General features: G+C 36.3%; 1 protein-coding gene and 1 pseudogene across 2 annotated transcripts in view; both read right to left on the reverse strand.

The window, feature by feature from the left end:
- Positions 1-24,243, reverse strand: part of AK9 (adenylate kinase 9) — a 133,873-nt gene that overhangs the window by 14,299 nt on the left and 95,331 nt on the right. For both annotated transcript variants that reach the window (XM_047860268.1, XM_047860269.1), the window contains 4 exons: positions 22,355-22,420; positions 10,209-10,415; positions 9,411-9,629; positions 6,048-6,261 (listed from right to left, as the gene is read on the reverse strand). In XM_047860268.1, the coding sequence (XP_047716224.1) occupies positions 6,048-6,261; positions 9,411-9,629; positions 10,209-10,415; positions 22,355-22,420 (706 nt within the window). The remainder of the gene's footprint in view (positions 1-6,047; positions 6,262-9,410; positions 9,630-10,208; positions 10,416-22,354; positions 22,421-24,243) is intronic.
- On the reverse strand, positions 10,964-16,358 carry LOC125165557 (60S ribosomal protein L28-like; annotated as a pseudogene).

Raw genomic sequence — 24,243 nt, forward strand, 5'->3', positions numbered from 1 at the left:
AATCTTCATATTCCCTGAAGAAATTTTGAAAGTCAAAATTGTTACATTTTATTGAACTAATACTGTCAAAGGTTAATCATTATTAATATTTCAGGTATGTGGCTAATGAGCCAACTCCGTGGGGTTTTTTTTCATAACCAAACCAATATTTAAGTGTTTTCTTCCTTCTGCACAAGGTAGCAAAATTTTTGAGAGCTTTATATGGCATCTTATGTGTACTATTTATATTTGGAATTATGTCCAAAATAATAATCTAATACTCTAATAATCTAATACTCCTGTATACTATTTCTATTTGGAATTATGTCCAAAATAATAATCTAATACTCCTGTGTCACCAAACACATGAAACTATATGTTTCCTCATCTATCTATTTATGGAATCCATGCTTCAATCAGAATAGCATATCCCTACACAGTTAGGTCTCAGTTAATCCTATAGGAAATAATTTTTAAGAATTATAATGGCATACCTGACATTTTAATAGTAATTTTTAACTCACAAGGCAATTTTTCTTCTGTGACTTTATCTGATATTTTCAACCATTCCATCAGGTGGATAGAATGAATATTGAAATTCTAATTTTATAGATGAGAGGACTCATGCCCACTAAAATGGAATAATCTGTCCAAAGTCACATAGGTGTCGCCATTGGTTGAAACAAGATCCATTTTGACCTCTGCTTCACCTAAATGAGACCATAGGCAATGGCTTTCAGTAACTACTAAATGTAGGCATGCTCTGTAATGGTCTATGTACCCTGCCTCATCGTGTCTGAAAACAGGAGAGTGTAGAGGACACCGAGAGAGCCCATCCTATCTCACGGGGAATGCAGATTAACTGACCACAGTTAGGGCCACCCCAAAGGGAAGCCCTTGCAAGAGCTACAGAGCCCTTAATCTTAGCTTTGCCATAAATGTTGGAATCAGACCTACTTTTTAAAGTTCTAATAATAATAAGGCTTTTATAATTTGATACCTTGTTAAAAGTTCACCTCTGTTTCAACAAAGAAATGGGAAATCAAAACAGTATGGTATTAACACAGAAACAGACACACAGATCAATAGAATGAAAGAGAGCACCCAGAAATAAACCTGTGTGTATATGGTCAATTAACATATGACAAAGGAGGGAAGAATACACAATGGGGAAAAGATAGTCTTCAATAAATGGTGTTGTGAAAACTGGACAGCTGCATGCAAAAGAATAAAACTATCACTTACACCATATACAAAACTATACTTAAAATGGATTAAAGACCTAAATGTAAGACCTGAAACCATAAAACTCATAAAAGAAAATATAGGCAACAATCTCTTGGACTTTGGCCATAGCAATATTTTTCTGGACATGTTTCCTTGGGCAAAGGAAACAAAAGCACAAATAAACTATTGGAACTATATCAAACTAAAAAGCTGTTGCAAAGTGAAGGAAACTATTGATAAAACAAAAGGCAACCTACTAAACTGGATATATCCATTAACAAAAGGCAACCTACTAAATTATCCATTGGCTAATTTCTAAAATATATAAAGAGATCAGCTAATAATACCACAAGTCAACTAATAATAATACTAAATACCAAAAATCAAATAATGTGATTAAAAAAAAATGGGCAGAAGACCTGAATAGACATTTTTTCCAAAGAAGACATAGAGATGGCCATGCAAAGATGCTCAACATCACTCATCATCAGGGAAATGCAAATCAAAACCACAATGAGATATAACTTCATACCAGTCAGAATAGCTAGTATCACAAGACAAGAAACAACAAGTGCTATTGAGGATGTGGAGAAAAGGGAAACTTACACTGCTGGGAATTTAAATTGGTACAGCCACTGTGGAAAATAGTATGGAGGTTCCACAAGAAATTACAAATGGAAATACCATACAATTCAGTAATTCCATTGCTGGGTATTTACCCAGAGAAAACAAAAATGCTAATTTGAAAAGATATATGCACCCTATGTTTACTGCAGCATTATTTACAATAGCCAAGATATGGAATCAACGTTAAGTGTCTGTTGATAGATGAATGGATAAAGATGTCACACACACACACACACACACACACACACACACACACACACAATGGAATACTAATCAGCCATAAAAAAGAATGAGATCTTGGGGCACCTAGGTGGCTCGGTTTGGTGTCTGACTCTTGATTTTGGCTCAGGTCATGATCTCACTGTTCATGAGTTTGAGACCCACATTGGGCTCTGTGGTGACATTATGGAGCCTGTCTGGGATTTTCTGTCTCCTTCTCTCTCTGCCTTTCTCTTTCTCTCTCTTGATAATAAATAAGCATTTAAAAAAAAAAAGAATGACATCTTGCCATTTATGACAACATGGATGGACCTACAGACAGAGAAAGATAAATACTATTATGAAATCACTTATATGTGGCATCTGAAAAAAACAAATGAACAAACAAACAAGAAACAGCAACAAACTCATAAATACGGAGAACAAACTGGTGGTTGCCCAAAGTGGGGTAGGGAGATAGGTGAAATAGTGAATGGGGATTAAGAGGCACACAGAAAAATAAATGAGAAATAAGAACGTTTATCCACATTTTCACCTTTGCTCTGGTTGTGGGATCCTATTTCAAATGTCAATGATTTGGTTTCTTTGGGAATTATTACGTTTGTGTACATTTAGAATGTGACTATTAAAGACTCATCATGTTAGGAGGTTAAATGGGCAAAACAAACTTTTCATCTGAAGAGCTGGAACACAAAACTCCCTTTTATTCTGCCTGGTGACAAATTTGTCTTTGACCTCTTCTTTCCCCTTCATTCTCGATTTAGTCAGTCATTAAGTCCTATTGTTTTCCTTTGAAATACCTCCTGTATCTGTCCTTTCCATTCAATTCTTATTGTGACCAACCATTGTTCATGTTGTTATCATGTTATCTTGAAAACTAATGTTTTGTTGGACTATTTGCCTTTAAGAAAAAAAGGCACAGTCCAAAGTTATACAAAATTCAAACATTATAGGAGTATAGTTTACCAAATGTCTTTTTCAGCAATGATAGGATAATGGATTTTTACTCTTTAAACTATTAATACAGTAGATTATATCTCCATCTTTTAAAATCTTATATTAAAATATCTTAATATAATTTTATGCTAACATAATCTTAATATGCTGTTATTTGACTGTAATTATAAGTGATACTAACTTATAATTTCTTGTATTATCTTTGTTAGGTTTTGATATCACCATTATGCTAACTTAAAAATGAATTTGTACTCTTTATAACCTTTTGATTATATTGACTATAATTCTGCCCATATAAATATTTGATTATATATTTTTAATTTTTTAAAAATATTTGCTTATATTTATTGAGGACCATACTCCTTAATAACAAAAGAAACTGGAAATAAATTGGGAAACTTATTGTCTTCTTTTCTCTGCTCTGAAAAAGCTTCAAAAACACAGAAATTGTTTGAGTTTTTAATTCTATGAAAGTTTGATACAATTTTTCTCTAAAATCATTGATTGATCCTGGACTGTTTTGGAATGGGGTTATATTTTTGAATGACTTTTCTTGAGTACTTATTATCCTATTTAGGTTTTCTATCTCCTTTTGAGTCAATTCTGAGAGTTGGTTTTCTGGAGAAGTGGCACTAGCTTTCAGGAGATTCTTTTATACTCAAGAATAACAAAGGACACATCAATAACAGAAGGGATAAAAACCATATGATCATTTCAATAGATGCAGAAAAAGCACTTGACAAAGTACAACATCCATTCATAATAAAAACTCTCGGCAAAGTAGGTTTAGAGGTAACAGTACCTCAACATAATAAAGTCCTTATATGAAAAACCCACACCTAACATCATATTCATTGGGGAAAAGCTCTCAGCTGAAGACAGGAACAGGACAAGGATGTCTACTTTCACCACTTTTTTTCAACATAGTACTGGAAGTCCTAACCACAGCAATCAGATGAGAGGAAGGAATAAAAGGCATCCAAATTGGTAAAGAAGAAGTGAAACTTCACTATTTGCAAATGACATTATACTATATATAGAAAACCCTAAGGACTCCACCAAAAAACTACTAGAACTGATAAATGAATTCAGTAAGATTGCAAGATACAAAATCAATGTACAGAAATGTGTTGCATTTCTCCATACTAATAATGAAGTAGCAGAAAGAGAAATTAGGAAAACAATACTACTTATAATTGCACCAAAAATAATAAGACACTTAGAAATAAACTTAATCAAAGAGGTGAAAGACCTATACTCTGAAAACTATAAAACATTGAGGAAACAAATTAAAGATGACACAAAGAAATAGAAAAACATTTCATGCTCATGGATTGGAAGAACAAATATTGTTAAAATGTTTATACTACTCAAGGTAATCTACAGATTTAATGCAATCTCTATCAAAATACAACAGCATTTTTCACAGAACTAGAACAAGCAATCCTAAAAAATTTGTATGGAACCATAAAAATCCTGAATAGCAAAGCAATCTTGAAAAAGAAAAACAAAACTAGAGGTATCATAATTCCAGACTTCAAATTATTTTACAAAGCTGTAGTAATCAAAACTGTATGGTACTGGCACAAAAACAACACGTAGATCAATGGAACAGAATAGAAAACCCAAAAATGAATCAACAATTACATGGTCAATCTTTGACAAAGCAGGAAAGAATATGCAATGGGAAAAAGACAATCTCTTCAACAAGTGATATTGGGAAGACTGGACAGCTGCATGCAAAAGAATGAAGCTGGACCTCTTTCTTACACCATATACAAAAATAAACTCAAAATGGATTAAAGACCTAAATGTGAGATGTGGAACCATAAAAATCCTAGAAGAGAGCACAGGCAGTAATTTCTCTGACATTGGCCCTAAGAACATTTTTCTAGATATGCTTCCTGAGGCAAAGGAAACAAAAAGCAAAAATAAACTATTAAGACTACATTAAAATAAAAAGCTTCTGCATAGCAAAGGAAACAACCAATAAAACTAAAAGACAACCTACTGAATACGAGAAGATACTTACAAATGACATATCTAATAAAGGATTAGTATCCAAAATATATAAAGAACTTATACAACTCAATACCCCAAAACCAAATAACCCAGTTATGGAATGGGGCAGAAAATATAAACAGACATGTCTCCAAAGAAGACATCCAGATGGCCAACAGACACACGAAAAGATGCTCAACATCACTCATCATCGCGGAAATGCAAATCAAAACGACAATGAGATATCACCTCACACCTGTCAGCATGGCTAAAATAAAATACACAAAACAACAAGTGTTGGTAAGGATGTGGAGAAATAGAACTCTCGTGCACTGTTGGTGGGATTATAAACTGGTACAGGAACTGTGGAAGACAGTATGGAGGGATCCTCAAAAAATTAAAAATAGAACTACCCATGATACAATAATTGCACTACTGAGTATTTATCCAAAAAATACAAAACTCTAATTCAAAGGGATACATCACCCGTATGTTTATTGCAGCATTATATACAATAGCCAAATTATGGTAGCAACCTAAGTATTCATTGATAGATGAATGAATAAAGAAGATGTGGTATATTTATACCATGTATATTTATTTATATACTTCATATATTTATACAATGAAATATTATTCAGCCATAAGAAAGAATGACATGTTGCCATTTGCAACAACGTGGATGGATCAAGAGATTGTAATGCTAAGTGAAATAAGCCAGTCAGAGAAAGACAAATACCATATGATCTTGCTCATATATGGAATTTAAGAAACAAAACAAATGAACAAAGAAAAAAAGACAAACAAAAACCAGACCCTTTAATACAGAGAACAAACTAATGGTTACCAGATGGGTGGTGGGTAGAGGGATGAATGAAATAGGTGATGGGGATTAAGAACACACTCATCTTGATGAGCACTGAGTAATATATGGAATTGGTGAATCACTATATTGTACACCTAAAATGAACATAACACTGTATGTTAGCTACGCTGGGGGAACAAAAAAGGAATAACAAAGGCAAACACATGCTTACCTGTAGTTTTCCCAGATTTTGGAGGCCCCAGAATTGCAATCCTAATGGGCATAGTAGGCTTAGGTTTGGGTTGGCGGATATATTTGATTGGGTTCTTCATAAATTTTTCTCTAGATTCCTTACTAGATAGAAAATAAATATACTGACGATGGATTACAGCATAAACTGGATTCTCTGAAGTTTCAATTGGCTTGATTGTCTCTCCTTCCCTTAGCTGCAATATGTACACAATTGAATTCATAAATTAGCTTTAAGTTATACAGCATTCCCCCAAATACATTTGAATACATTTGTAAAATAAGAATATCTTTCTTACAAAATAAGAAAACTAATTATAACTTAATCTTAATATTAAAAACTGTATAAAAAGAACAATTTATTTTATACCCACATGCAACTGATGAAATCTGAAATACACTTCAGTTTATGACCATTATAGTTCCCATACTTCCTCTATAATGTCTTTAGTGTATGTTTTTGCCAACGAATGTAAAGTTGTTTGCATATATTCATGGGCCAGTTTATCCTCACAAAAAGGTCCATTCCTAAGGTGGTGTTATGAATGAAAATGTGTTCCCCCAAATTCAAAGGTTTAAGCCTAATCCCCAAAGTGACTGTATTTGGAGACAGGGCCTTTCAGGAGGTAAAGGTTAAGTGAGGTCATAAGAGTGGGGCCCTAATCCAACGAGACTGGTGTCTTATATGAAGAGGAAGAGACACCAGGAGTACATAAGCACAGAGGAAAGGCCATGTGAGGACATAGTGAGAAGGTGGTCATCTTCAAGCCAGGAAGAGAGGCCTCACCAGAAAACTATCTCTGCTGGCAATTTGACCTTGGATTTTCAGCCTCTAGAACTTTGAGAAAATACATTTCTGTTGTCTAAGCCACCTAGTCTGTGGTACTTTGTTATAGCAGCCTGAGTAGACTAACACAGATGGGGTCCTGGGCTATGTTTGGGGACATAGTGGTAGGACAAATCCTATAGGCTTCTCTTCCACATTTTATATAGGCAAAATCCCACTCACGTAAACATCCAGAGCAGCCACAAAAGGGAAAAATACCTAAAAGGCAGCTTAAGGTACAGATATGGAAGGATTGGGAGGAGTGGTTCCACATCTGTTTATTTGTTCAAGATGACAAATGGGTCATTAGTAAAGTCAGGTTTGGATATCATTTTTATTTTTAAATTTTTTTTTTCAACGTTTATTTATTTTTGGGACAGAGAGAGACAGAACATGAACGGGGGAGGGGCAGAGAGAGAGGGAGACACAGAATCGGAAACAGGCTCCAGGCTCTGAGCCGTCAGCCCAGAGCCTGACGCGGGGCTCGAACCCATGGACCGCGAGATCGTGACCTGGCTGAAGTCGGACGCTTAACCGACTGCGCCACCCAGGCGCCCCTGGATATCATTTTTAGAGCATTAGATGGCTAAGTATCAGCCCATACTTGACAAAGTAGGTATGAAGCAATATGATTCAATTCATTTTCAATTCAATTTCAAGGAGCAATTGCTCCTTCCCCAAAGCTACACCAGGACAGTTGTCACACGTCAATGGTATTGTCAACATTATCATTCTTGGGCTGGAGTGAAGTTCATGGCTGGGAGTAAGTGCTAGGTATAAGAAACTCAGGGGTAGTGTAGGAATGTCTGCTCTGTCTTACACTTGGTAATAAAAAAAGCTGAAAGCTTAATGATTCTATTTCAAATTCCCAGATTAAATGAGAGTCCTTACAGCAGTTTCTGCTGTTGCTCAAAATATCTAGCATGTATCCTTTCTCCTATGTAGGTCAGAATACCCATAGTGTCATCAAATCAGAAATATCGAACTGTCATGCACCCAGAAAGATTCCCAACAGCCCTGAGAAATGATTATTTATATGCTTAAACCCTTCTTATGACCATGCACTCATTTCTCTATAACACATTTTTGTACAATTCTAATTATATTTAGACATGAAACCTTCCTCCCTAAATAGGGTTCTGACTTTGTCTGCTTCTTCCCCTTTCTCACTCATCTCAGAGAAAGGGCATGCCTATCTTTCAAAAGTTTTCCAGGCCATTCTAATGCTTAACTCTATCCAATTCTCTATGGAGGACACTGTCACATGTTTCTATATTCCAGCATGATATTTGAAAAGGTTTCTCTTGACATCCTATGTATGGTTAAGATAAAGAAGATAGCACAATTAAGTAAAATTGAAATTGATTGTGTCAATATCAGCCAAGAAGGAGGTTTCAAGTAACATGCACATGGCTCCTTTTTGGATCCCATCCTCCAAAATACTTTTTATCAGTGACCAATAATAGTAATATGTATTAATAACAATAACTTTTATTGAACACTTACAAAAAACAAAACACTGTTGTAAGCACTTTATAGTAATTAACTCATTTAGTCATTGTAACAATACTATAAGGTAGGAAACTATTCTTATTCCCATTATGCAAATAGGAATGACTGAGAGGTTAAATGATTTGTCCAAGGTCACTAATAAATGGTGGCAGAGGCCATGATCTTCACCACTGTGCTATATCATTGATGGAAATAAAAAGGTACACTGATCAAGTGAATAGGTGACTATCACATGACATTCTTTTATTGTCTTTATGGCACTTAATACTATCTTTCAAGAATATATTTTTCTGTTTATTTACTTATGCCCATCCTCACTCCCCAATCCAACTAGAATGTAAGCTCCATGACAAAAGAAACCTTTCGTTCACTACTCTGTTCCCAGGACTACAACAGTGGCTGGAATGGTCTTAGTTAAGATTTGTTGAAAATCATCCCACATTTGAGGCTAGTGAATTCCAACTGGAGTAAATCTGTCCACGTGCATAAAAATATTGTACTTAGAATGCTTGTTATGAACATCAATGTCACATTTCATATTGTGTCTCACACTGTATACTCTTTATACTCATTTTTGATCGCAGTGGCCTGTTGGTATTATTTTTTTCAGGGTCTTAGTACAGAACTAGGTCTTAGTACAAGGTCTTAGGCCTGGTTCCATTAAAGAATGAAAGAGGTTAAATGACTTGCCTAAAATTAGGTAACAAATTAGTACCAGAGCTCAGCTCTTTAGATGTGTCCTTTGAAAATATTTCTACTACCCATCTTCTTCTGCTACCAAGTTAAAACCAAGTTGGAATTGTGTTATCTCTCCAGATATACATGAAAGACATTAAACCCTTTGATTACTTTTCAGATGCCAGAAAATTAAAACAATCACGTTTTTATAGCTAGTTAAGAGTACTGTACAATGTTTACAATTTTTGAAATTATCCTGTCTTCTTCTTAGACATACTTAACGAAAATAAAAGAAAGAACACAACTTTCAGGTGCATTTGCTGACATTACCTTTACAGGGTCCCAGTAGCCAAATGCACTTATATGCTTATAGGTGTAGTTCAGCATTTTCTGGGCAAGGTGCGATGCTATTGGATAACATTTTTCAAAAATGCTCTCACGATTCTCTACCAGTGGTTTCAGTTTCATATTCAAATTATATTGTACAATATGGATTTTCCGAGCTCCATTAATGAGAATTACTGGTATCATAAGCTTCTCACATTCATCCTGATGAAAAACAAATAAAAAAAACAAATATTAAAAAAAAATTTTTAATGTGTATTCATTTTTGAAAGACAGAGAGAGACAGAGCACAAGCAGGGGTAGGGCAGACAGAGAGGGGGACACAGAATCTGAAGCAGGCTCCAGGCTCTGAGCTGTCAACACAGAACCCGATGCGGGGCTCAAACTCATGAACCGCAAGATCATGACTTGAGCTGAAGTTGGACACCCAACGTACTGAGCCACCCAGGTGCCCGAAACCAAATATTTTTAATGAGACCAAGTCTGGTCACAGCATATACACATTGCTGGTAACTGACCACTTCGGTCAAGAGAATAAATATTTTTCAGCTTCTGAGTGGCTGCATATTGGCAGTTAAAACTTTTGACTCTCTGTGGCTTCCATGTTGCCCTTGAGTTATTAATTTGTTTTCATAATTGCAAGCGGTGCTGGCAAAAGGGAAGCTAGTCCTAAGATACACATTTCTTTTGAAATGTCAAAAAGAAACCAAGACATACACCAACTACACTTCTTTCATTCTCAAATGTTACATTGTGAATTATGAAAAAAGGAAAAGTAATAACCTGTATTACTTGTAAATTATTCATATCTGTTTCAAATTTTTCTCCCAGTTCACCTCTCAGGCGTTCAAGTGCATCAATTTCCTGTTCTTCATCTTCCTCACTCATCACTTCCTCATCTTTTGGAAATTCATCTTCAAGGATGTTGTCAATATCATCTTCCTCTTCTTCAGGCTCTTCTTCACTAAAATCTTCATCTTCCCTATGTGTCTAAGGAAGAAAATGTTCTCTTTTACTATACACATAGAACATGCACCAAATGACTCTGCTAACTAATCATCTGGAATATTTTATGCCACTGGATATTGGTTGGTATGGAATGGCAACATTTATTTAGTAACATAGTAAAGTTTTAAATATCTGGCACCCAGAAGTTTAATTCCTTCAAGATTCTGACAACATACCGATCACATAGTAAATACATAAACAAGATATTAAATGTTATTTATGTCTATGGTTGCCAGAAAGTTCCGTTTCTTTGTTTATTTATTTAGAGTCTTTATTTTACTTGCAGTTAGGTAACAAAGTCATGTTAGTTTCAGGTGTATAATACAGTGATTCAACAATTCCATACATCACCCAGTGCTCATGACAAGTGCACTCCTTAATCCCCATGACCCCTTTAATCCATCCCTTCCACCCACCTCCCTTCTGGTAATCATGTTTGTTCTCTATAATTAAGAATCTGTTTCTTCTTCTTCCCCCCACCTCCTCAGGTGGTTGACATCTTTATTGCTTTGGAGGTGGGGGGCAGGTGCTCAGCAGTTCTTAGTGGGGTGCTTCCTTTTCACCATCACAGGCTTCTGGTGAGAAGGATGGCACTGGTCCTGCAAATGGCAGCCGTGTGCAGATCTGGACAGTACTTGTTTTTGCGGGTCATGTGATTGACGCTGCTGAGAGTGGCCCAGACATTCTTGTTAGTGGTGGTCCGCATGTAGGAGGCAGTGGGTTTTCGCTGGCCAAATCTCTACTTCATGACCATTACATCTTTGCCATAGGCTGCTGGCTCCAAACCCACAGTCTTGTGGTGAATCAGCCCATTTGGTGGAAGGTGTCGTGAGCCTTCAGGTTATTGGGCTGGGTGCTGGATGTCTGCATGTTCCTCTTGATCAGAAAACTGGAGCAGTTCTGCATGACCAACCATTCAGGTGGGCGGACAGGGCAGCAGCTCTTCTCACTACTGCGTGGGGAAGTCAGAAAGAGCCCGAGTCTGTTTCTTGATTTGTCTCTCTCTGTTTTTTCTTTGCTCATTTGTTTTGTTTCTTGAATTCCACATGTGACTGAAATCATATGGTATTTGTCTTCCTCTGACTGGTTTATTTTGCTTAGTGTTAGAGTCTCTAGCCCCATCCGTGAAGGTTACATGTATTTGAAAGTCACTCAAAATGGATAACTCAGTCACTAGCTGTTGTCAGTTTGGACAAGATCAGTTTCCTCACCTGTAAAATAGGAATAACAAAGTACCTATCTCACAGCGATGGTGGGAGCATTAAATTACTTAATACATGCAAAGCCCTTACTTAGAAAAGTGTCTGGCACATGGCAAGCATGAAATGATAGCTATTATTGCTATTATTGTGCCATTATAGCTATTATTTGTCACTTTGTATAAAGCACTGTATTAATAGAACAGTTACATGCCCTTTAGGAGTTTATAGTCCATCTGAAGAAAGGAGAATAATACACAAATGACTCTTAAAGACCCGTGGCAGGATATTGGTACTAAGTGGTGCCATATAGGCGTTAACATTTGCCTTTAACATAGAGGCTCCTGGGCCGCCTCCACACTCTTCTCCCTGAAGTATTCCTTGTATCAGTTGGAGCACTGCCTTCCAGTTGGAAACCTGGAAGTTTTCCTTACTCCTTGCTCTCCATTACTGCTCATCCAGTTTCCAAGGACTGTTATCCTAAACAACGCCCTACATTCTCTCCTTTCCAGTTACCCTCACCCCTGCTGTTTGCCTTTTCATTTTCTGATGCCTGCAATCTCCTGCTTATCCTGCTGTTTCCTAATCTTTCTATTGATTAGACCCTGGTTCCTTTATTTATTTATTTATTTATTTATTTATTTATTTATTCATTTATTTATATCTAATTTATTGTCAAATTGGCTAACATACAGAGTGTACAGTGTGCTCTTGACTTTGGGGGTAGATTCCCATGATTCATCGCTTACATATAACACCCAGTGCTCATCCCAACAAGTGCCCTCCTCAATGCCCATCACCCATTTTCCCCTCTCCCCTGCCCCCACCATCAATCTTCAGTTTGTTATCTGTATTTAACAGTCTCTTAGAGTTTGCCTCCCTCCCTTTCTGTTTGTAACAATTTTTCCCCCTTCCCCTCCCCCATGGTTTTCTGTTAAGTTTCTCCAGTTCCACATATGAGTGAAAACATGATATCTGTCTTTCTCTGACTGACTTATTTCACTTAGCATAATATCCTCCAGTTCCATCCACATTGCTGCAAATGGCAGGATTTCATTCTTTCTCATTGCCGAGTAGTGTTCTGTTGTATATATAAAACACATCTTCTTTATCCATTCATCAGTTGATGGACACGTATAGCTTTTTCCATAATTTGGCTACTGTTGAAAGCGCTGCTATAAACATGTGCCCCTATGAATCAGCACCCTTGTATCCTTTGGATAAATTCCTAGCAGTGCTATTGCTGGGTCATAGGGTAGTTCTATTTTTAGTTTTTTGAGGAACCTCCACACTGTTTTCCAGAGTGACTGCACCAGCTTGCATTCCCACCAACAGTGCAAGAGGGTTCTCGTTTCTTTACATCCTCCCCAGCATTTCTTGTTTCCTGAGTTGTTAATTTTAGCCACCCTGACCGATGTGAGATGGTATCTCATTGTGGTTTTGATTTGTATTTCCCCGATGACGAGTGATGTTGAACATCTTTTCATATGTCTGTTGGCCATCTGGATGTCTTCTTTGGAAAAGTGTCTATTCATGTCTTCTGCCCATTTCTTCACTGGATAATTTATTTTTGGGGTGTTGAGTTTGGTAAGTTCTTTATAGATTTTGGATACTAACCCTTTATCCAATATGTCATTTGCAAATATCTTTTCCCATTCTATCGGTTGCCTCTTAGTTTTGTTGATTGTTTCCTTTGCAGTGCAGAAGCTTTTTATCTTGATGAGGTCCCAATAGTTCAGTTTTGCTTTTAATTTCCTTGCCTTTGGAGATGTGTCAAGCAAGAAATTATTGAGGCTGAGGTCAAAGAGGTTGATGCCTGTTTTCTCCTCTAGGGTTTTGATGGTTTCCTGTCTCACGTTTAGTAGACCCTGGTTCCTTTAAAGAGCACCTGGAATTTGGCCTTCCAAGTTCAGGGAGGAGGATGAGAGGGTCCCTTCCTGCTCTGTGCCCAGGCTCCTCCCTCTCCAAAAGAAGCTTGGATATGGGGCAGTGTTTTTCAGTTCTGGTTCTTTTTTTATTTAAATTTTGAAGCCATTTGGTTCTTTTATCACTTTTTCCTTTTCCTTATCCTTTGACAATTAAAAAAAAATCTTCAGATTTGATTTTCTAAGGATTATTGGAAGTATGGTGGGATGAGTCCACACTGCAAATGAGAGATGTCTCAGTTGCAGAGCTTGGCTCAACTTAATAGCTCTTCCAACTTATTTGTTAATTAAAAAAAATTAAACTATGTAAGTTTAAACATAGATTCATTTTTGTTAAAAAGATAAAATTATACAGCATTGTATAGGGTAAAAAAAATCTCCCTTCACACTCCCATCTCTATTTCCACTTTCCTACCTAGAAATGATTTTGGTTAACAATTTGGTTAAGATCCTTTTAGATGTTTACACCCACACACACCCACACAAAATTATATTTATACATATTGTACAACTTGCTTTTTAAAAATATAATTTAGCAATGCATTTAAATTTATTTCCATATAAAAACATATATCTCATCATTCTTAGCCATTCTGGCATTTTAAAAAGGTTCATGGTTTTTTTGTTTTGTTTTGTTTTGTTTGTTTTTGGTTGTTATGGGAAAACCAGTTTAGGAAATAACAAAGTAAACAGTGAAAAGTAGACACTTTTGACCCCTGTGATATTTGTTTTCTCTCTTATATTAGTGGTGATGAGGGATTTGGCTAACTTACATTTCTCTTCTTTTCTTTCTCTTCTGCCTATCCCCCAGTGTTAGTCATATTTTTAATTCTTTAATTCTGCAACTGAGTGCCTATAACTTTAAATATTATCTCCAAATCTCTCTTGAGCTATTACTTCTAGATATATATTTGATTCCCCACAATTCAAGAGAATGTCCTTACTCTTCTTTCCTCTTTTCCCTCTCTTCAGTTTCTAAATTTCCATCTCCAGCATTACCACATTTACATTCCTGTCCTATGATTGTTTTTAAGTAGCACTTAGGTATTTAGTGCTTCATGCAAAAATTGATTCTAAGAATTGAAAGCAAATAAAGAGTGATTAATTCTGAAAATTGAAACCCAGTAAACAGCACCTGCCATATTTTAATTATATAACCTTTATTCACAACAGCCACAGATAGTGACAGAGGGGATGACAGGGGGTACAAACATGTACCATTCTGAGGAAAATGTCTAAAGTATCAATGTCAAACATTGTATTTTCTTATTATGCAAAATAATGCATAATTTAATTTGTCCCATATGTGGATAATGCTTTTCTTGTCCCCCACCCCCACCCCATATTTCTGGTTTGGTTTTGTTTTTTAGATGGAAGAAGCATTATTCATAAAAATCAATTGGCTACTTTTTTCAGGAAGAATATACAGAAGGCTAATTTTCAAAGATCTTAAATATCTAAAAGTATTTCCATTTCATCCTCATACATTATAAGTAGTTAAAAATCATTTTCATTCAGAATTTTGAAGGCATTGTTTTTGTCTTCCATCATCCAGTATTGTTGGTGAAAAATCTGACACAAAACTTATCCACATTCCTTTGTAGATATCTTTTCTTCATTTTAGAAACAGTTAAAATCTCTTTATAATTAGCAATCTCAAATTTCATGAGAGTGTGTCTAATGTACATCTCTTTTAACTTGTTCTGTTCAGTATTCATTGAGCCCTTTCAATTTGAAGATCCTCTGCTCTCTTCAATACTGGGGACATTTCTTTCAATATTTTAAAGATTATTTCCTCCTATATTAGCTCTCTTTTCATTTTTTTTCTTTTTGAATGCAAATTAGATGTTGATCCTCCTGGACTGACCTCACATAGCTCCAGTTTTTCTTTCATATTTTCTATTTCTTGTATTTTTGTTCTATATTTGAGAAACTTCTTTGGCTTTTACTTCTAATTTTTCTCTTCAACTTTTTAAGAACTGCTCATTTATTTTTGAGAGAGACAGAGAGCACGTGTGTGAGCATAGGCCATCCATGCAAGTTGGGGAGGAGCAGAGAAAGGGGGCAGAGGATTCGAAGTGGCCTCTGTGTTGACAGAGCTGTGCCAGGCTTGAACTCAAACTGAGATCATGACCTGAGCCTGCGTCAGATGCTTAACCAACTGAGCCACCCTCTATTAAACTTTTAATTAATTTAATTTACATTATACATTTTAGCTTCTGTGAACTCTTTTTTGCTTTCTGATTTTTCATAGCATCCTGTTTTTTGTTTTATGGATACAAGTTCTTGAATTTTCTTAGGGAGATTGTAATTTTTTAAATGTTTAGTAAGGTCTTCTGAATTGCCTATTCATTTTAGGGTCAGTTGTTCTGTTCATCTTGTTGCTCCTTTGTGTTGATAATTTTTCTCAAGTATATGGTAATCCTTGGTTGTTCATCCATTTTTATGAATGGAGGACCAAGTTGCTTAATTCAAAGCAACTTCAAACTCTGGGTGTGTGAGCAGGGCAGGTTGTATTGTGCTTCCACTTAAGATGTGAGAATGAGAAGAGGTGGGCAGGTTGGATCTTGCTCCAAAAGATGGAGGACACCAACCAATATCCCTGGCATTTATTATCTTCTAGGCAGATTATTTGCTTCAGAAATTATTTGCCTTTTTTATTCCCCATGGGGGCAGATGTCATTGTTACATAAGGAGATGGTGGGGCAGCCTTACATAATTTTTGTGCAGTTAATTATCCTGGACTTAGTAGATAATCAAATTATGTGCACATAATGAGTTCTGTCCTTACTTTTCAACATGTATGCTATTTCTTTTTTTTTCTTGTATTACTTTTACTAGTTTCTTTAGTACCATGTTGAATTTTTTTAAAGGTTAATATCCTAAAAATCTCCACAGGTTAATTCTTCCTAGGGAAAAAATTTTTATTTTTCCATAAATGGCAACTTGATCTTGAAACAGTGCTTTTTTTTTTTTTCTGATAAATTATACCTTTTAGGCCTTATGTTAGGAGATATATCTTCTAAAGTTCATGGTCTCAGAGATCTGCCTCTAGTATGAAGGAATAAGTTAATTTAGCCTCTAGCAGATAATAACCATAAACCATGAACACCCCTCCCGCCACCCCAACACACACACACACACACACACACACACACACACACCACTTTCTCCCACTCATTTAAGAAGCTCTGGAGAGTAAACAAAGGCAGATTTTGGAAAGCAGCAAAAATTTGGAGTGAGCAGTTGGTTAAAGGTGAATTCTCTGATTTTGTGCCCTTGCTCAGAGGGCAGCCTCCATTAGAGTGGTGGTGGCACAGGGAGACTAAAATTCTGATAGGAAACTTTAGTGTCTCTCCAGCTGGAGCAACCAGAGGAAGGAGACACAACCAGGATACCGGAGAGTGAGGGTAAACTTCAGAATTGAGAGAACCGGAGAAGGAAACAACAAATTAGTTTATACAGACTTTCCACATCTCTGAACCGTGCACATATGGACTGTTTGAGAACAGTATAAATTGAATTGTTAGTATGACAGAGTTTACAGGCTTAGTCTTACCAAATAAATTGCCTGCTAAAACAGAAACACTCGTGGAGCTAACAGAATTCAGAATCTACATAATATAACACTCATAATTCAAAAGTTATAATAATCCAAAATTATTCAAAGTATAAAGGATCATGAGACATGACCCATTCTCATAAGCAATGATATCAACAGGGGCGCCTGGGTGGCTCAGTCGGTTGGGCGACCGACTTCCGCTCAGGTCATGATCTCACACTCCGTGAGTTCGAGCCCCGCATCGGGCTCTGTGCTGACAGCTCAGAGCCTGGAGCCTGTTTCAGATTCTGTGTCTCCCTCTCTCTCTGACCCTCCCCCGTTCATGCTCTGTCTCTCTATGTCTCAAAAATAAATAAACGTCAAATAAAAAAAATTTTTTAGAAATGATATCAACAAATACCCACTCCAGGTACTAGAGTTACAAAACAAGAACTTTAAAGCAGTTGTTTATCCCTACGACGAATGAGGAAGAGGAGAGTACACTCATAATAAATGAAAAGATAAGAAACCTCAGGAGGGAAATAAAAACAAACCAAAATGTAAATTAGAACTAAAAAAATACAATATTTGAAATTAAAAAAAATATCAGATGGATTTAATAGACTGGAGATGACAAAGGAAAGAATCAGTGAATTTGAAGATAGATCAGAAGAAACTATCAAACTTAAAGAAGAGAGAAAAAAGATTGAAAAACTGAACAGCCCCAAGATCATGTGGCACAATAGTGAGTGATCTAACCTATGTGAAATTGATTTGCAGAAGGAGACAGAGAGCAAGTAGGACAGAAAAAGTATTTGAGGAAATAATGTCCAAAGTTTCCCCCAATTTAGTTAAAGACACAAATTTATGGATTAAAGAAGCTTAGTCAACCCCAAACTAGATAAATATAAAGAAAATGGCATGTAGGCATATCATAATCACACCATTGAAAAAGATTTCTTGGCTGAAAGCAGCCAAGAAAAATCATACAGGAAAACAATTCAGATGACCACATTCTTCTCATCCCTCTGATTTCCCTCACACCAGAGGAATGAATAAAGAACAACAGAAAAGGTTAAATATCTGGATAAATGTAAAGGAAGATTTATTTTCCTCTCAATATATTTAAAATACGTATGACTATTTAAAACAAAAACTATATATATTTTTTTCTTATGGAGTTTATAATCCACTTGGTTGTAAAACAAATGACCACTAGAACATACAGGATATTGGTGGGCGTAACTGGATTTATACAGTCACAGCTTTCTACACTATTACATGGAATAATATTGACTCTAAGTAGAGTGGGAAAAGGTAAGGATGTATATGTAATAGAGAGCAACCATTAAAAAAACACAGAGAGGTATAACTAGAAAGCCAAAAGATAAATAAAATGGATTCCTAAAATACATTCAACCAATCCCAGAGAAGGCTGGAAAGGGAAAAGAAAAAAGAAAGGGGACAACAGGAAACAAAACTCATGGTCGCTGAGAAACAGGGCTAGCTTTGGGGTAAACTGTCTCATAGCTTTCTAGCAGTACCAGAAAGTAGGGGCAAGGCTATAACTGAGTAGAAGGTTATGCCAGGAGGGTGGTGGAGGTTATAGTCAGAATGCTTACAACTAGGGAGGAAATGAGATAGGCAGAAATAGAGGAGAAGTGAAAGACTTGTCAGAGTTCTGAGGCTTCCCAATACAGATGCATGTTAGTCAGACACTAGATTCCCTTACGATACATGGCTGGGGGAGGGGGAGGGTGCTGGGGGGGGTGAGGTTGTCTTCTAAATCTGGATTTTGAGACACTATTCCAAACCGTTTGTTTTCAAAACCTTAAAACTCAAGCACTGGGAGATTATGGGAGTGCTGAATCACTATATTGTACGCCTGAAACTAATATTACCCTGTATGTTAACTAATGAGAATTTAAATAAAAACTTAAAAAGAACTCAGTCCCCAACCTGTACCCTCCCCTCACCCTCCTACCCAACCTTAGCTTTCTGCTCCATCCCAAAGTGCTCTCTGCACATAGACCTGGAGGCCTATACACCCTGCCTTCTCCCTAGAAGGCCTCAAGGATGGTCTTGGCCTGGTGCTTGGTCCTTAACCTTGTTTCAACCTCATTTGGACCCTGGCTTCAGCTTCCCCTTAGTACTTACGGTATTTATCTGAATTAACTATTTATCTGGGTGTAATCCCTCACCATTCTGCTGACTTGCAGCCCTGGCACACGATACTGGCTGTTTCTGGCTTTCTCCTGTCTGTGGCTACGCATAACTTGACAGAAGAGACTGAGGCACCAGAGAAGGAGCCAGCGAACAACAGGAAGAGAACCAAGATTCTGAAGCAAGAAATAGGAGTAGAAGCAAGGCCTCTGAGGAGCTGGAAAGTATGCAAACTAAACATGAGAAGGGTTGGCTTAGAGATTATTCATCAGTCACACTTGGAGACTAAAATTCCACAAGGTGGCAACATTTTCCTATGAAATTAATGCAAGTAGCCCCCTTGAGACTAAGATCATTTCTAATGTTAAAAAAACGTGCTATCTGTCGCAAAAAAAATCAGACAGTAAGGGCAATGATCTTTGTGAAGGATGAGAAGACAAACCTGGGAGGGGCTTTATTTGTACGTGGTTCCCCAATTTGTTATGAAAAGGTGAGTAATGGAGCTGCATATCCTATACAAAAGGCAAATGATGAGAAGGTCCCTGTTCTTTTGAAAGCAAGCCCCAGCATCTATGCAGAGTCAGGAAGTCACATTAACTGGTTATAGCAATCACACTGCGTGAACCTAGACATGCTACATTTTTAGTCTTTCTTTGTCTGAGGCAGTAGCAGGACATATAAAATTCTCATCAAAGAAATTTTAAAAGGTCAATACACAGTTTTCATCTTTGATTCATCAAAAATCTCAGGAATTATCTTCCCAAAGTTGGTTTGTGTAAATTAATTGTGTGACATACATAGCCAATTTTGTGAAAGATTGAGTCTTGGGAGAGCTAACTTATACAAAACCTACTTATGGGTGCCTGGATGGCTCAGTCAGTTAAGTGCCCAACTCAGGTCATGATCTCATGGTTTCACGAGGGTGAGCCCCCATCGAGCTCTGTGCTGACAGTGTGGAGGCTGCTTGAGATTCTTTCTCTCCCTCTGCCCCTGCCCCACTTGTGTGCTCTCTCTCACTCTAAATAAATAAATGAACATTTAAAAAAAACCATGATTTAATTTTTAAGATAGAATATTGAATTTTTAAATGAAAAATAGTAAGAAATCCCACCATTCTAATGTTAACAAATAGAAAAATGATAAATCAGGAACATTTAAAATTTATCCTGAAAACTGATTTTCTTAAGAAAAAGATTAATATTGTTGCACTATATGCTAACTTGGATTTTAATTAATTATTAAATTAAATTAAATTTAAATTAATTATATGCTAACTTGGATTTTAATTAATTAATTATTTAAATAAATTAAATAAAAATTTAAAAAGAGGGGCGCCTGGGTGGCGCAGTCGGTTAAGCGTCCGACTTCAGCCAGGTCACGATCTCGCGGTCCATGAGTTCGAGCCCCGCGTCGGGCTCTGGGCTGATGGCTCAGAGCCTGGAGCCTGTTTCCGATTCTGTGTCTCCCTCTCTCTCTGCCCCTCCCCCGTTCATGCTCTGTCTCTCTCTGTCCCCAAAATAAATAAAACGTTGAAAAAAAAAAATTAAAAAAAAAAAAAAGAAAAAAAATTTAAAAAGAGAAAAAGCAGATTTAATTAAAGAATAAGGGGGAAAAAGTTACAGAAAGGGAGGGAGACAAACCATAAGAGACTCTTGGATACTGAGAACAAACTGAGGGTTGATGGGGGGTAGGAGAGAGGGGAAAGTGGGTGATGGGCATTGAGGGCACTTGTTGGGATGAATACTGGGTGTTGTATGGAAACCAATTTGTCAATAAATGATACTTAAAAAAAAGAATAGCAGGGAAGGGAAATTAAAGTATTATTAATTCAGGAAACTAGATATTGTTAATTTTGTTCTATTTTACAACGAAAAAGCCTAAGCTCAGAGAGATTAAGAAACCTGCTCAAGGTTATACAACAGCAACAAAACAACTGGTGAGTGCCTACTATGTGTCAGCACTATGTGAGGCACTGGAGAGCCAGCAATGAACAAAGTCAGCAAGAACTGGAGAAAGGATACTAATTTAGGTATCAGATCATAGTCTTGAGAGTCAGTGTTGAAAAGATGGTCAGAAGGAAATGGGAGAAGGCAGGAAGCATCTCATTGTTTGCCTTGGTTACGGGGATTACTTGTAAGCTGACTATACATACGAGCCCCAGGTAACTTCACAGAACTAGCATGTCTCATCACACCTCCTCTTTAAATTCTATACCCCTGAGTGAGCTTGGCTGTAGCACTGGGGTAGGCTACGTCATTTTGGGAATAGTTCCTCTCCAAACAAAACAAAATCTACAATCTTCAAGGTTTATCTTTTCAAAAAATCAGCAGGTGGAGAAAAGGAGCTGTACTGAGCAGCCTGTACAATATATGAGTCTGAGGGTTCACAGGCGCTGTCTCATTCCATTCTTTATCTCGGCATAATGTATATTTTAGTTCCAACACAGCTTTACAGTCTCTCTGTCTAGACCTCAGTCCTAGGCTCCCAGCCTATCTCCCTGTGCGTGGACTGGAAGGCTGGAATGCAAAAATGAAAATCCAAAAGAAGCATAGGTTAATGTGGTATTATATCTTGAATTAGATTATTTAAACTTCTTTAGTGGTTTTCTTTCCTTTAAAAATGTTCAGTTTTCTGATTATAAAAATAATAAAGTGTCATTGTAAACAATTATGGAAAAACAAAAAGTATAAAGAAAAACAGTGATATATAATCTTACTTCTCATATGTAAACTCTGTGTACTTCTTTCAAGACTTTTTCTTTTTTTAATTTATTTTAATTTATTTTTTTTAGAGAGAGAGAGAAAGTGAGCAGGGGAGAGGGTCAGAGGGAGAGAGAGAATCTTAAGCAGGCTCCACACTCAGCATGGAGGCCAAAGGGGGGCTCTATCCCACGCCCCTGGGATCATGACCTGAGTCGAAATCAAAAGTCAGATGCTCAACTGAGTCACCCATATACCCCTCAAGACTTTTTATATGCATCTTTTTATTTTATATTGTTGATATATAAAAGCATATATAATATAATATAATATATATATAAACATTGTATTAGGGATATTCTTTTTTTAAAAGGCAGCGATTTTATTTACTTACCTCCCCTTTCTGTTTTTTCTCTCTCTCTGCTATAAGTTCAGCCCTTCTTTTAGAAATCATATCATCCTGTTACAGAAGGAGACATTAAAACATTTTAATGGATAAAATTATTTTTTGTGTATTAATATATATGTATATTATATATACATATATACACATATGTACATACACATACACACGTATACATATACATATATAAACATATAAAAATATATACATATATACATACATACATATACATACATATGCATACATATATACATACATGTGTATATGTATGCATATGTATGTATATATGTTTCTCAAGGTGGGAATAGCATTTGGATGGAAGGATGGTGAATTTCCAGAAAAGCATGTGATAGTGGTAATTATGCTACTATATCTTTGTAGCTCTGGAACTTTTGATCAGCGATTTCCCTCCAGAGGGATAAACAACATTTGGGGGCTGCCACTCTTCCTACAAATTTTAGAACACCTTTTTGAATTTATCATCTGTTAGTTTGCTTTGGTAATTAGGTAGATTATGTATACGGAGAAATAAGGAAATAGTTGGAAGTAATTTGTTAAAAATGTTTGATAATCTAGGGGCACCTGGGTGGCTCAGTCAGTAAAGCATTTGACTCTTGATTTTGGCTCAAGTCATGATCTCACAGTTTGTGGGTTCGAGCCCTGTATTGGGCTCTGTGCAATAGCTTGGAGCCTGCTTGGGATTCTCTCTCTCTCTCTCTCTCTCTCTCTCTCTCTCTCTCCCCCGCCTCTCCTGCTCACACTCTCACTCTCTCAAAATAAGTAAACTTAAAAACAAGTTTGATAATCTTTTATCATTATAATAAAATATAATAGCCTAATAATGTATTGAATAATTTAAGTCATATTATCTCAGAATTGGAATTAGTTGATTAGCTTATCTATTGACAAGTGGCTCATTACCTTCAATTTTGGGTTTTGTTTGTATTTTTTTTTTTTTTTGAAACTCTTACTAATAATGAAATACATCTCCCTGTACCTTCCTCCTACCAATAGTAGTTCCTCCCTGTGGCCCTATGGAACAACTAAGCTCTCTTCAGCATGAAAGCCCTTCAAATTATTTAACACTGCTATCATGTTGCATCTTAGTCTTCCTAGTTCCAGATTTGAAAGCCCCATCCTTTTCACCCCAGCCCAGATTTATAGATTCACTCTTTCAAGACGTGTCTTATAAACGGAATGGAATGAATCATATAGTATGTACTATTTATTTATTTATTTATTTTAGCCTGGCTCTTCTTTCGCTAAGCATAATGATTTTTATCCGTGTTGTAAGGTGTGTCAATAGTTCATTCTTTTTTAATAGTGAATAGTATCAACATTACTTAGATATACCACTTATTCATTCACTTCATTGACTTATTCATTCATTCATCCTGCCTCATCAAATTTTAAGATATTTAAAGTGTAAATTGTGACGATTTGATATATGTATACATAGTGAAAGGACTCCTCCCATTTAACTAATGAACACTTCCATCACCTCACATATTTATCTTTTTTTAACATTTAAGTTCTACTCTATTAGCAAATTTTGATTATACAATTCAGTATTACCAGCTATAGTCACATATTATACATTAAATCCTCAGATCTTATTCATTTTATAGCTGAAAGTTTGTACCTGTTACCAATTTCTATTTCTCCCACCCCTCAGCTCCTGGCAACCACTTTTCTTCTATTTCTGTAAGTGTGAATTTCTTTAGATTCCGCATATAAGTGATACCATGCCGTATTTGTCTTTCCCTGTCTGGCTTATTTCACTTAGCATAATGCCCTCAAAGTCCTTCCATGTTGTTGCAAATGGCAGGATTTCCTTCTTTATCATGACTGAATAATATCTTGTGCATATAAACACAATG

The sequence above is a fragment of the Prionailurus viverrinus genome, chromosome B2, assembly GCF_022837055.1.
Source record: "Prionailurus viverrinus isolate Anna chromosome B2, UM_Priviv_1.0, whole genome shotgun sequence".
NCBI lineage: Eukaryota > Metazoa > Chordata > Mammalia > Carnivora > Felidae > Prionailurus > Prionailurus viverrinus.